The 14,349-nt window shown below is 42.1% G+C and overlaps 1 protein-coding gene across 4 annotated transcripts in view; it reads right to left on the bottom strand.

Annotated features, from left to right (window-relative positions):
- RPS6KA5 (ribosomal protein S6 kinase A5) overlaps positions 1-14,349 on the bottom strand; it is a 149,361-nt gene that overhangs the window by 83,494 nt on the left and 51,518 nt on the right. For 3 of the 4 annotated variants that reach the window (XM_058655576.1, XM_058655574.1, XM_058655577.1), the window contains exon 2: positions 13,082-13,153. The exons of the other annotated variant lie outside the window; for it this stretch is intronic. In XM_058655576.1, coding sequence (XP_058511559.1) covers positions 13,082-13,153 — 72 coding nt within the window. The remainder of the gene's footprint in view (positions 1-13,081; positions 13,154-14,349) is intronic. 4 annotated transcript variants of the gene reach the window in all.

Genomic DNA, 14,349 nt, shown 5'->3' with positions numbered 1-14,349 from the left:
TTTAGCAAACAGAATGACCCCTAAGTTCCTCTGCATGATAGACATCTCATTTGCATGCTACATTTTAAATATTAAAAAAAACCAAAATAGTACATAATTCTAAAATAAAGATGAAGAATTCAAGGAATCTGAGTATTTTAAATTAATCATTACCACCAGACTAGTAAAATAAAAAACAAAATTCCTAAGATAAGTTAGGCTGAATAAAATAGGTTACTCTTCTAACACTACAGAGCCCACAACAAATTTGATATAAAAATTGATGGTAGAAGTAAAACAAAGTAAAAAACCTTTGAAATTACAGACAAAATATTTCTGAAGGAGGTTGAGGTAGGTCATTTGTTTAGGCATGAGCATTCACAGCTTCTCTATATCAGATACATACATGTCGAGATAAGATTATATATATATATGTGTGTGTGTGTGTATGCCATTATTGTATGTGATTCAATTTTAATTCATCACCATGTTCATGATCAACACCTGTTACACAGCAGAAGGAGGGACATAATACCAGCACACTTCTCTGAATGGTGTCATCCTCTGGCAAAAAATATTTATGAAGGTTGAAAATAAAAATAGTTAAGGAACTACTTATACAGATGGTATTAATTTGAAATATTAAAGAAAAAATGTATAATTATCTTTCTCCTAGTACGTTCAGATTCACAGAAAGCTGAGGCTTGCAAGCATCAGCCCAGCTGACAGCTGCACAGCCACACAGGCTGTGGCCAACCCCAGCTGCCCTCACACGGACAACCCAGGCAACTCAACCGATAATTTCTTAGGCCTGGTCCCTGAGAACTTGGAATCCAGAGTGGCTGGTCCAGCTGGAGAGGAGAGCTGCTAGAAAACATCAAGCTTCCACATGACGCAGAGTTTTTCCTCCTCTATCTTATCACCAAAAAATAGTGAGCAGAGTGTTAAAGTCACCTAGTGTAATTACCAGCACCCTCTAGTGGCAAATTACCCAGGAAACTAGATGTATGTTTCAGCTAATAATGAAACGTGCACTTGTGAAGCTTGTGAAGAAAGTATTACAAAAAAAGACTTTGTTAAAAAGACTATCCTGTGGAGGATATTTTTGTACAAATGTGAGACCTACAAGTAAAGAAATATCATGGCCTAGATTTCAAGAAGAGCGCTTAAGGCTGGAGTAGGCAGCCCACAGGTCACTTTATTGTGCAAATCAATATTTTCACAGAATAGCTTGTAAGGTCTGCTTCTAATTAGATGAAAAAGGAAAAAAAAAAACTACATAGTAAGGAAAAGGTGACGTTAAGAGGGCGCTAGGGCTGAACTGAGGCCAACTAGCTATTGCTCACCGGACAAGACTGTAGGCAGAGGAACTCAGGATTTCTTCAACTCTGCAAGCACTCTTTCAGGTTTTCACAAAACTCAGAAATAACATTACATAAAGACCAGAATTATATTTTCCAATTCATGAATTTTTGTGCAAAATATCTTTTTCAAAGGTATGCCCGCCTTATATTATTTAAGAGGCAGAGAGGATGCTGGCATCACAGCATGTTAAGCTATGTTAACCTCTATCAACAGCATCCTGTAAAAGTATTGGTTTGTGTCCCAGTTCTTCATTTTCAATCCAGCTCCCTAACGTGCAGCAGAAGATGGCCAAAGTGTTTGGGTCCCTGCACGCATGTGGGAGACACAAAGGAAATTCCTGGGTTCTCTTGGCCTAGCCATAGTCACTGCAGCCATCTGGAGAGTGAACCAGTAGATTATAGAGCTCTCTCACACTCTTTCTTAACTCTTCCTTTCAAACAAATAAATGAATAAACATTTTATAAAATAATTTTTTAAAAAAGGAAGAGAGCCAGACTTTCCATATGGTGGTATATTCCCCAAATGCCTTCGTGGTCCTGGGCTGAAGGTCAACGCTGGGAGCTTGGAACTCAACTCAGGGAGCCCCCATGTGCTGCATAAATCCAGTTACTTCAGCCACCACCTGCCAGGGTCCGTACTGGCAGGAAGATGGAGAGGCCAGAGCTGGGACCAAAGCCAGGTGTTCCCACATGGAGTGTGGGCATCCTAAACCACTGGGTAAAATGCCCACTCTGTTAATTTTTGTTTGTTTGGAAGACAAGCAGGGAGGAAGGACACTTTAAAGGCAACACACAAATCAACTTCTCATAAATGTTAATAAATTTCAACTACTAACGTTTCATTTATATTTTTTCATTTGTTAAACTTTTAGTCTTTGAAGCATCACTTCTGTTGAAATTACTTTCAGAGATGCCAACAAAATGAGTGACTATATGAAATAATGAATAATCACTCCTTAGGAGTACATCCTAAGTAATTTGGTTTTTTCCAGTTCCAGTGAGAACTTATAGGTGAAGTGTTCTGTTTGGTAAATAATCACAGTTGATGGTATCTAGCAACAGGTCAGTCATTTCAATTACCTCATTAATCTTACACAATATTGAAAGATAGGTCTCATCAGTTTACTCAGAGAACTCAAGCAGCTGATGACAGTGTCCAGACTGAACTCTGGGTTTCCCAAGTGATCCCTGACACCTGTACTCTGGACACAGTTTAAACCGAAAGTCACATGGTGGAGGCTTGGCTGACAAAGCTTGAGTCTGGGTGGGGAGCTGAGTTTCAGAGACAGTTGAGTCCCAGGGCTCCCCTAAGGTAAGGACTGCTGCAGTTCCGGAGGAAGGCACTCCTCTCGGGAGCACCTGGCACAGAGTGCACTGGGCTGGCTGTCCTCACTCTCCTACCCTGGCTCATACGTGCACAGCACACTCACCACTCTCCCCCAAGTACTCATCATGCGATGCCATCCACCATGAGGCCCTCACCAGGAGCCGGACGATGCCAGTGCAACACCCTGGAATCTACAGGCTGCAAGCCAGACAAACTTCTCTCTGGATTTCTTTATTTTTATTTGAAAGGCAGATTTACAGAGAGAGAGAAGGAGACATAGGTCTTCCATTCTGTGGGTCACCTCCCGACTCACTACACCAACCAGAGCTGGGCTGATCCCAAGCCAGGAGCTTCATCCAGGTCTCTAACAAAGTGCGAGGGCCAAGCACTCGAGCCGTCCTCCACTGCCTTCTGGGCACAACAGCAGGGAGCTGTATCAGAGGCAGAGCAGTCACAAATCAAACCAGCACCCATATGGGATGCTAGCACCAGAGGCAGGGCAGCCTTAACCTGCTACAACACAGCACCGGTCCCACCCCTCTTTTTGTAACTTACCCAGCACCGGGTATTTGGTTAAAGCAACAGAAAACAGACTAAGGTGATACCTCAGAACCCACACCTGTGAAAGTTCTAACACTAAAAGGGTGAACCTACTTGGCAGCACTCTCTATAGTTACATGGCAAATTTTTTCTTTTCTCTCTTTTCACAAAATACTCCAAAAGCAAATGCTAATAAGTGAGGACAGAGACAATATAGAGAATTCTAAAGACTTGCGGCTGAGATCTCTAAGTTTCATTTCATTATGAGAACACTGATAATGCACATCAAGGGGTACATTTGCATACCTTCTTCCCCTGTATCTGGACAGACATCTCAAAAAGAGTAAAATGGGGCCCAGCAGGTAGCCCAGTGGCTAAGGTCCTCACCTCATATGGGTGCTGGTTCTAACTCCCGGCGGCCCGCTTCCCATCCACCTCCCTACTTGTGGCCTGGGAAAGCAGTTGAGGACGGCCCAAAGCCTTGGGACCCTGCACCTGCATGGGAGACCTGGAAGAGGCTCTGGGCTTCTGGCTTCAGACTGGTGCAGCTCCAGCTATTGTATCCACAAGGCGAGTAAGTCAACAGATGAAAGATCTTCCTCTCTGTCTCTTCTTCTCTCTGTATATCTGACTTTTCAAAAAAAAAGATGGAATAAATCTTTGAGGGAAAAAAGCAAAATATACAAAAGGAAGACAGCAGCAAAGGAAACAAACAAAGCAAAGCAAAACAAAACAAAACACAAAAAGAAGCAAGGAATGGTCATCATCTCCCAAAATAACTATCATTGTGAGACAAAATATTCTAATAAAATGAAACAGAGCGGTGTTAGAGAGGAGCTTTACATGTGTTTGTTAGACTATCGTTACAACTCCCACCATCCTCCTGGGAAGAGGGTATTGCAGCGGATGGAGAAACACATGGTGGAGACCGTCTTGAGAGCTTGTAATCCAGCAGAAGGACAGCAGAAGAAAAGAATTCAGTGGCATAAGCTCTACAAAGGGCTCTCAGTACAATTCAGACAAGGCGGCAAGTCATGCAGGACTGGATGGCTGCATAAGAAAAGCAGCAGTCCTGTGGGGGAACACGCTGTGGCAGGCACTGGGGGGTATGGCAGGCCTATGAGAGGACATGCCATCACAGCAGCAGAGGAAAGCAGACCAATTTGAAAGGAAATGGCAAATCGGGGCAACTGGGGAAAGACGACGGGACACTGAAAGCAAGGCAAGAATTTGGACTTGAATTTGAACTGGCAGGGGAAAAAAAGGCATAAACCATAAACTCTTATATATGAAAATTGCATAATAATATATTTAATAAGGTTGAAAAATAATGATAGAATCTGGAATAAGACACCATAAAAATGGAAGAGATTTTACAGAAAGGCAGATGGATGAAGAAACCTCTGACAACAATCAATGCATACAGTAGAATAAATGATGCCACTAAGAGTAGAAAAAGGAAATTCAAGGTCATTTTGAAAGAGGTATTATAGCACTTCATGAGAAACAAGAAAAGGCTTAAGACAGAAAAACCAACAATTACTTCCAGGATGGGTATCTGGCATAGCAGGTAAGGCATCCCCAGGATGCCCTCATCCTGAGAGCTCTGTGTTCAGTGCCAGCTTCCTGCCAAGGCAGGGGGCAGCAAATGGCTCAAGGGGTTGCATTCTTGCCACCCGAATGGGGAACCTGGATTGAGTTCTGGCCCTCTGGTTTTGGCCTGGCCCAGCCTCAACTGCTTGCAGGCATTTGGGGTATAAACCAGCAGATGGAAGATCTTTGTGCGTGTGTGTCTCTCTGTCTCAGTGCCTTTCAAACAAATATAAGCAAATTTAAAATAATTATATCAAATTTCAAGCTTAGAAAAATGAACAGCAGATTACTGTTGTCAGAAAAACCATGAATAAAGACAGGTGAAAAAAAATAAATCAATATTCACACAGAATAATTTTTAATGAATATTGTGTTTAAGCATGAGACCAAAAACTAAACCTTTCATATTCAAGAGTTCCAAACTATTCAATATATTTGATGAATAGCCTCTTTTTTCTAGCTGAAATGTATAAAAAAAGGAATTCATCAGAAGAGTTTTCAGTTTCACTTCCAAAGAAAACCTTACATGACACGTAAGCGCATCTGATTAGTCTTTTCTATTATTCTGAGTAGTGCTGAAAAATTATCTTTAAAAGGTAATGAAACTGGAAGATTAGTGGTGAAATTTTTGAATAAAAAAATCTAGATTTTATTATATTCATAATAAAAGTTTCCACCTACTCCATTTAGTCATCAAAATTGTGATCTGAAATACAGAAATACCTACAATGACATTTTTAAGTTATTCAACTTCTAAGAGCAGGATCCCATCAACTAAGAAGGAAAAGCAGCACCGCGACTAACAGCAGACCCATCACTTTCCAGGGAACTCTGTGAACAGAAACGCACAAGGGGAACATCACTGTGCATGGTTCCTCTCCATGCAGCCCTGTCCTGAAGCCTGTGAGACGGACAAGGAAAGGAAATTCACACAAGGTTGACTTTTATAAATTTGATATTAAAACTTCATAACTACATAATCTACATTTGTGATCATTATAAAAATTTTTTATGGATCCCACAGGCGTCTACAAACTGAAGCTGCAGGTTAGCATGATGCCTGACCTAGAGCTGTGGGTGCTCAGGGAAAGCTTCCGTATACTTATTCCTTTCACCTATAACCATCCCTGAGGTGGAAGTCTCTTTTCTGTCCTCTTTCCACCCTGGGTTTCTTCTCTCGCTTGGTCTTCCACTGAGCAGCCGCTTTCTCTACCTTGTGGGAGCCTAGATGCTGACTTCCACACCAAGTATGAAACAGAACTCCAAAGCAGGAGTCCACAAGTCACTGGTGCATTTCCCCAGTGAAATTTCTTTCTTCATAAAGCTTATTTTTCTTTTCTAAATTTGCCTGTTTTCTTTCTTGGATATGAAGGTTTTCCATAATTTTTGCTAGCTGATCCATGCAATGAGTAGAGCTGATCCATGCAATGAATAGAGTTTTTTATTTAAAAGTTGTGGGCCCGGTGCGATAGTGTAGTAGTTAAAGTCCTCGCCTTGCACGCCCGGGATCCCATATGGTTGCCGGTTCTAATCCCGGCAGCCCTGCTTCCCATCCAGCTCCCTGCTTGTGGCCTGGGAAAGCAGTTGAGGACGGCCCAAAGCCTTGGGACCCTGCACCCACGTGGGAGACCTGGAAGAGCTCCTGGCTCCTGGCTTCAGATTGGCTCAGCTCCAGCTGCTGCGGTCACTTGGGGAGTGAACCATTGGACGGAAGATCTTTTCTCTCCTCCCCTCTGTATATCTGCCTTCAATAAAAATAAATATATCTTTAAAAAAAAGTTGTTTTATGCTATAAACTGCTAAAGACTAAAATTAAAATAGGCATGAGACAGCTGAATAGCAATCTAAGCCATTTTAAGGTGTATAGAATATACACCAAAATTGAAATATATTGAATTGAATATAAACCAAAATTGAAATGTCTATGAAGAAGTCACAGGTTGTGGTTGAGAACCTGCATTTTCCTATTAACATATTGGTTAATCAATACCATGTCAATTAATGCCATAATGTTGTAAATGGTTGGAAATATTATGTTGGGACTTTTGATTGGAATGATACTCTGCCGGCTCTACCTTCAGACCAGAGATGGTCTCACCAAGAAACCATTGAACTTACCAGGACAATAAGATGCTGGACTTTATGCTTGGTAAATACCTCCAATGAAAGAATGTCAACTGAATTTGAACTATGGAAATGCAACAAGGTGGAGCAATCCACCGTGGGGGGAGAGCTTTGGGAGGGGCGGGGGGAATCCCAGTGCATAAAAAAATGTATCACATAATGCAATGTAATTAGTTTTTTAAAAAGGAAATGCAATAAAAATATATGTTTAAAAAAAAGTTGTTTTGCCAGGATGCTGGGGTGACAGTGAGTCAAAGCCATGGTCTGCAATGCCAGCATCCCCTGTGGGCAGTGATTCCCCCGATTCCTCTGATCCAGCTCCTTGCTAATGGACTAGGAAAGCAGGGGAAGATGGCTCCAGCGTCTGCAATGCCAGCATCCCCTGTGGGCAGTGATTCCCCTGATTCCTCTGATCCAGCTCCTTGCTAATGGACTAGGAAAGCAGGGGAAGATGGCTCCAGCGTCTGCAATGCCAGCATCCCCTGTGGGCAGTGATTCCCCTGATTCCTCTGATCCAGCTCCTTGCTAATGGACTAGGAAAGCAGGGGAAGATGGCTCCAGCGTCTGCAATGCCAGCATCCCCTGTGGGCAGTGATTTCTCCGATCCAGCTCCCTGCTAATGGACTAGGAAAGCAGGGGAAGGTAGCTCCAGGTTTAGGCCCCAGAGACCCACAGGAAGCTCTGGGCTACCTCAGCAGTGAACCGGTAGACTGAAAATTTCTCCCTCTCTCTGTAAATCTGACTTCCAAATAAATAAATAGGATTCTAAAAGCAAACAAAAGTATTTTTCTTTAGGAGTTTAATAATAAAACTGGTTTTCCAGAATGATTAAGTTGTCATTTACTCAGAAAAGGAAAATAAATTATCTTTATTTAGTTCTTCCTCTATATTTGGAATATAAGACCACATATAAAATTAACTGATCAAGACACTGATTTAGTTGCACAGTTTTTGTCAAACATAAAATTCAGTGATGAGAATTAACAACACATTTTAATAGTATGCCGAGAAGTTCAGTAGATGTTCTATTTTGTTGAAGGGAAATGATCTGTCACAATGGAATAAACACTGCTTCATTCTGACCACATCTGGAATGAAACTTGATTGGTGTCTTGAGTTCTTCATACTTTTCTCTTGGAAACTGTACTGTGGTGCAGGGGTTACATCACCTGTGATCCAGAATTCTATATGAGTGCCACTTCAAATCCGAGCTGCCCTGCTTCTCCACACCCTGGGAAACCAACTTAAGTTCTTGGGACCCTCAGACGGATCTCCTTTAGCCTGGCCAAGCATCAGCTATTGCAGCCATCTGGGGAGTGAACCAGAAAATGGAAGACCTTTTTCTCTCTCTGTGCCCTCACCTTCCCCTCCCAAATCTCCAGCCTATAACTCTTTTAAGTAACTACATAAATCTTTTAAAAACTTATTTTACAAAATAGTGATTGAAAATATATTTTCAGAATAAAATGGGGGGAAAGGGGTGGCAGTGACATGGTACAGCAGGCAAAGACACGGCTTGTCATACTGGTTTCCTAGCTTCTCCACTCTGACCTAGCTCCCTGCTAAAGGCCTTGGAAAAGCAAAAGAAGACTCGAGCTTCTAGGCTCCTGCCAGCCACATGGGAGACACAGGTGAGGCTCCCGGTTCCTGGCTTCAGCGGGCTCCAGCAGTGGCTGTTGAGGCCAGCTGGGGAGTGAATCAGCAGTGGAAGATTATTCTCTCCCTGTCTTTCCCTCTCTTTGTAACTTATTTTCAAATAAATATATAAATCTTTAGAAAGGAAATAAAACTGGCAATATTGAATCAATCAAAGGCAAAGGTAAAACATGTAACAAGTAGTTTCATTTGAATGATTGTTTATATTTTTTGTGGAAAAAGCATGAAAGCAGACAAGATTTCTATGAAAAGAAATAAGTTCTAAACTCAATAACATTGAAAGGGAAAATATTACAAATTAAAAAATTCAAATAGTAAAGGATCTGTATAGAAATCCTTTACACATATAAGATATATGAAATAGTCCTTCCATCTTTATATCATTCATTCAATAATACTTATTGAGAGATTACAATGTATAAGGCATTAATCCTGAAAATATACCCATGAAGAGAATGTCTAACGATCCAAACCCTGCTTTCCTAGTGATTTATATTACTGAATGAGAAATAAATTCTGTTGCAAAAAATTCAGCCAGTGTAAGGAAGTCTTCTAATTTTTTGTTGCCTCAGCATCCATTTGCACCTTCCAGCTGAAGAGTCAGGGTGCCCCAGGCCGGGTTCCCTGGGAGACAGGCAGAACACAATGACGGACTCCCAGCACCTGGGATGCTCAAGCAGTCCTCATTGGACAGAGCTCAGATAAAGACCACAAGGATATCTGCACATCTAAACATGTCTCCTGTGGGAGGGCCCCTCGTCTGACTCGCAATTAGGTATCAGGCCATCTACAAAGTAAAAGAAGTAGCCCTGAAAAGGTGCTCTGTAAACACCTGCACCTGCTCCCCTCACTTTCTGTTCAGGCAGAGTCAAAGCCACTCTGGTATTAGAATCCCAATTTGTCTGGTGGACTCTCAAAATACTAAGATCCTAAAAACTCTCCAGGAAACGCTGGCTGTAACTTAAATTTATGCATATAATATTTTTCTATTGCAAAATTCTCACTCTCATCAGACTACTGAACCAACTCCGTAGTGAAAAGGAACACAACACCAAGTCCATTTTCAACTTCAGGATTATTTAAAATCAGAATAAACTTGAAGCAGAATAGATGCAAAATTGTGTTCAAACTATTCAAAAGTATATATGATTTTATATAAAAATTCTAAAGAGAGGAGTGACCCAACTTGAATGATTTAATCACTTAACCCAGACAACAACAGGCATTATTGAAATTCATCCTTATAAATTAACCTAAGTAAGTTCATATCAAGTGGGATAACCAGAGCAAAAAAAAGATCAAAAGCCCTGAAAGGACTTGGAGGACCAGAAGCTGCATCCACCGGTGGCAGGAATGCAGCCCAGTGCAGTCAATCTGCAAGACAGTCTGGCAGGCCCTCAGGAAGTTAAACATAGAGCCACCACTTGCATAAGCAATGTACTCCTAGGGTATATGCCCAAGAGAAATGAAAACATATGTTCACATTAGATGCTGTACATGAATATTCATAGCAACATTTACTCAAATCAGCTAAAAAGTAGTAACCCAAAAGCCCACCAATCAATATTCGGGAAAAAATATGGTGTATCCATCAGAATATTATTAAGCCATCAAGGGACTGGAATGCTGACCACTATATCAACTAGGGTAAACCTGGAGCACAGGATGCAGTCAGGAGAGGCCAGTCACTACGGACCATGTGTGGTATGTTTCACTTACATGAACTGTCCACAGTAGAGATATGCACACACAGAAACCAGGTCAGTAGTTGTTTAAAAGCTCCAGGTGGGATGTTGGCCTGGGAAATTTCAGCCAAAGGGCTCAGGGTTACTTTTTGAGGTAAACAAAAAGTTTCGAAATTGACTGTGGTGATGCTCACGACTCCATGCATGTCCTAAAACCAACAAACTGTACACCTTAGTGGGTGGAACTATGTGGCAGATGAATCATATCTTAATAAGGTTGTTACCCGCTAAAAATTTAGGTCAAACAGATCCTGTTGATACAAAATGACAGGTAATACTTTTGACACCACACAATAAATATTATTATTTTTAAAGATTTATTTATTTTGATTGGAAAGGCAGATTTACAAAGGCAGATCCACGTGCTGGTTCACTCCCCAACTGACCACAATGGCTGGAGCTCCATAGCCAGCATCCAGAAGCTTCTTCCAGGTGTCCTATGCGAGTGCAGGGTCTCAAGGTTTTGAGCCATCCTCCACTACTTTCCCAGGTGACAAGCAGGGAGCTGGATTAGAAGTGGAGGAGCCGGGACACAAACTGATGCCCATAAGGGATACCATACTCAGGGGTGGAGGCTTAGCCAGTTAAGTCACTGAAGTGGCCCTAATAAAAATTATTGGTGGATCTCTTGCTCTTTCAAATAAATACTGCCTTTGAAGTAGAAAACAATGGTAAGACACAGAACATTATTTTGGCCTTTTTAAAAAATTTAATTGACTTGAAAGGTAGAGCAATAGAGAGGCAGAAAGACAGACTGAGACAGATCTTCTTTCTACTGGTTTATTCCCCAAATGCCTGCAGCAGCCAAGGCTGGCCCAGGCCAAAACCAAAACTCCATTCAGGTCTCCCACTTGGATGGCAGAGGCCCAAGACATTGAGCCATCATCTGTTGCTTCCCAGGATACATTATCAGGGAGCTGGGTCAGAAGCAGAGGAGTTGGGAGCCAACTCCCAGGGATGGGACACTGGCACTACAATGCCAGCCCGTTTGACATTCAAGTATTGTTTCTTAAGAAGAGAGTGCATGGGCTCTTTGCAAATGATCTGAAGGCAAGAATGCACAAGAACTTCTGCCAGCTGACAATCACACTCAACTCTGCCCAACCAAACAACAACAATAACAACAACAACAACCACTACAGTTGGCAGGGATAGACTAAAAATGCTGACTCAGTGGTAGCCATTGAAAGCAGGCTCCACAAGACGATCTAAACTACTAAGTGAAGTAATGCAAAACTCATATGGCAAAGTCCCAGGCAGGAAAGCACATCACTGAATGGCCTAACCAGAGATGCCCACATGAACTTAACCATCACACATAAGGTGAGGTGAGGGCAGGCTGGGAATAATAATGGCCATCAGGAGAAAGCCTGGCATCTTGGAAAATACCCTGATACACAGTTGCAATGTGCGCTCTCTGAAAAGCTAAGAAAGAACTAGCATCCCAGAAGGAGGCAGGGGAGAAAAATGCTCTGTCCTCTGAAGCTCTTCCTGCTCCTTCCAGGCGACTGGGCCTCCTGAGGATGGAGGGAAAGAGAACAAGAGCAGCCTGTTATCACAGCAGTGGTGACTGGAACAACACATTGCAGGGCAGAGCTGGGGACAAGAGGCATGAATACATGAGATGTCAGGGCAGGTGCCTGGCCTGGTGGCAGTGATCCCAGCTGAGACGCACACGTCCCATATCAGAGTACCCTGACTGGAGGCCCTGCTCAGCCTCCCGACTCCTGGTAATCCAGACCATGGGAAGCAGCAAGCGACGGCTCGAGCAGCTGGGTCCCCGCCATCCGTGAGGAAGACCTAGGTTGTTTCTGGTGCACAGGTTTGGTTCCAGTTAAATAAGCCCTGGCTTTTGTGGGCAGTTGTGGAGTAAAGCAGCAGCTAAGCACTCTCTGGTGCTCTCACTTGAATACATACATTACAGAAATGTGATGCTGCTTCTTGAGCAATGAATACTCTCAGAACTGGGCCAGCCTAGCATGACACCAACCATGAGGCTCTTTTCAGCATGGGGATCTAAACAACTACCCAGGCTGTACATACATTCAGGCAAGCTTGGAATCCAGAAACACCCAGACACGGAACAGCATAAACCAGAAAATCAATCGCACCACTCAGAGACCACCACAGTCAGCATTCTGGGTATATGGCTTAGAGATTTTTTTTTAACATATCAAAACACATGTTGCTGCAGTCACATTATTTATATTTTGGAAATCACTATGGCACATTCTATTCTGTAGCCTCTAAAAAAATTACTCTTTGAAAAGCCTTCCAAAATATTAGGGATGACAGATCATTTCAATACCATTATAAGGATTATAGAACATAGCAGCCCATGTTCCACTTAACCAAACCCCTGCTGCTAGATGTCTGAAGGGTCCTGAGTTTCTCATTATTTTAAGTGATGTGCAGTGAATATCAAGAGTTGAGTGAAGACTGAGTAAGTCAATCAATACAAAGCAGCTCACAGAGTACTTGGCATATAATAAGCTCTTAATAAATGCTAGTGATTTTTAAAGTATTGTGCTCTGTGTAAAAGTTGGAACTAATTTACATTTCCAACAGCAGAGTAAAAGAGGACTGATTTTCCTAAATCTCTGCCAATTCTTTTGATTCTTTCCTTTGTTCCTTCTCCTAGGAAGGGTCTGTTCATAGCCTTTGACCGTTTACCTATTTGATGTTTTGATTTCTCATTGATTTCTGTATTGGAGAGACCGATCCTTTGCCAGAGCAATAAACTTGAGACTCACCTCCAGTTCCCAGGACCTTCAGGAGCTCAAAATTTTCAATGCCCACCTTCTCTGCATGTCCTGTTAAATTGGCTGAGAGAGAGAGAAAAAAAGAGAGAGAGAGAAAGAGGACAACATGTAAGGGGATTAGCAACAGAAGAGGAACCCCGGGGGTTTCTGAGGGTCCAGCAGTGCTCTGCCTTCTTACTTGCAGGGTGAACCAATGGGTGGAAAGTCAATCTCTGACTCTCCTTTTTTCTAGCTAACTCTTATTTTCAAACAAACAATTATACATTTTTTTTTAAAAAGAAAAGCAGTTTCCCTGTTAATTTTATAATGGAAAAAAATCAATAAACATGACATTACCTGGAGTTAACATGGACATCAACAATTAAAGAAAACATAGGTAGTGTCTTATTAAAATATACAACAGCATATCTTCCTCTGGTTGTCAAGTAGATTATACTGAAAGCCAAGTTTGCAAGAAATCATAACTTAACAAGAAATTATTTGGGGCAAGTGTTATGGCATAATGGGTAAAGCTACCACTTACAACACTGGCATACAATGTAGGTGCTGATTCAGGTCCCAGCAGCTCCACTTTCTATCCTGCTAATAGTCTGAGGAAAGCAACAGAATATAGGTGAAGTGTCTGGCCACTACCACCAATGGGAGTCTTGGATGAACCTCTGGTTCCTGGCTTCAATCTGGCCCAGCCATGGCCCTTGAGGCCATCTGGGAAGTGAACTAGCAGATGGAAGATCTCTATTTCTCCCTCTCTCTCAAACTTGATTTTCTACTAAATAAATATTTTTTAAAATATTTATTTTGTTTTTATCGGAATGTCAGATATACAGAGAGAAGGAGAGACAGACAGGAAGAACTTCCTTCTGTTGATTCATTCCCCAAGCAGCCACGGCCGGAGCTGCACTGATCTGAAGCCAAGAGCCTCTTCTGGGTCTCCCACACAGGTGCCGGGTCCCAAGACTTTGGCTTGTCCTTCACTGCTTTCCCAGGCCACAAGCAGGAAGTCAGGATTACAACTGGCGCCTACATGGGATCCTGGCACATGCAAGGTGAGGATTTTAGCCACTATGCTACCGTGCTGGGCCCAAAAATAAATAAAATTTTGAAAAACATTTACTTGTTAGAGAGGCAAAGAGACAGAAACACAAAGGAAAAGAGTTTCTATTTGCTAGCTCATTCCTAAGTACCCACAATGGCTTGGGCTAAAGCAAACAGACAGGTATTCAATTGGGATCACACACAGGTGGCAGGAACCCAATTAC

The sequence above is a fragment of the Ochotona princeps genome, chromosome 26 (genome assembly GCF_030435755.1).
Source record: "Ochotona princeps isolate mOchPri1 chromosome 26, mOchPri1.hap1, whole genome shotgun sequence".
Taxonomy (NCBI): Eukaryota; Metazoa; Chordata; class Mammalia; order Lagomorpha; family Ochotonidae; genus Ochotona; species Ochotona princeps.
The sequence above is the reverse complement of the archived record's forward strand: the minus strand, read 5'-3'. Positions and strand labels throughout refer to the sequence as shown.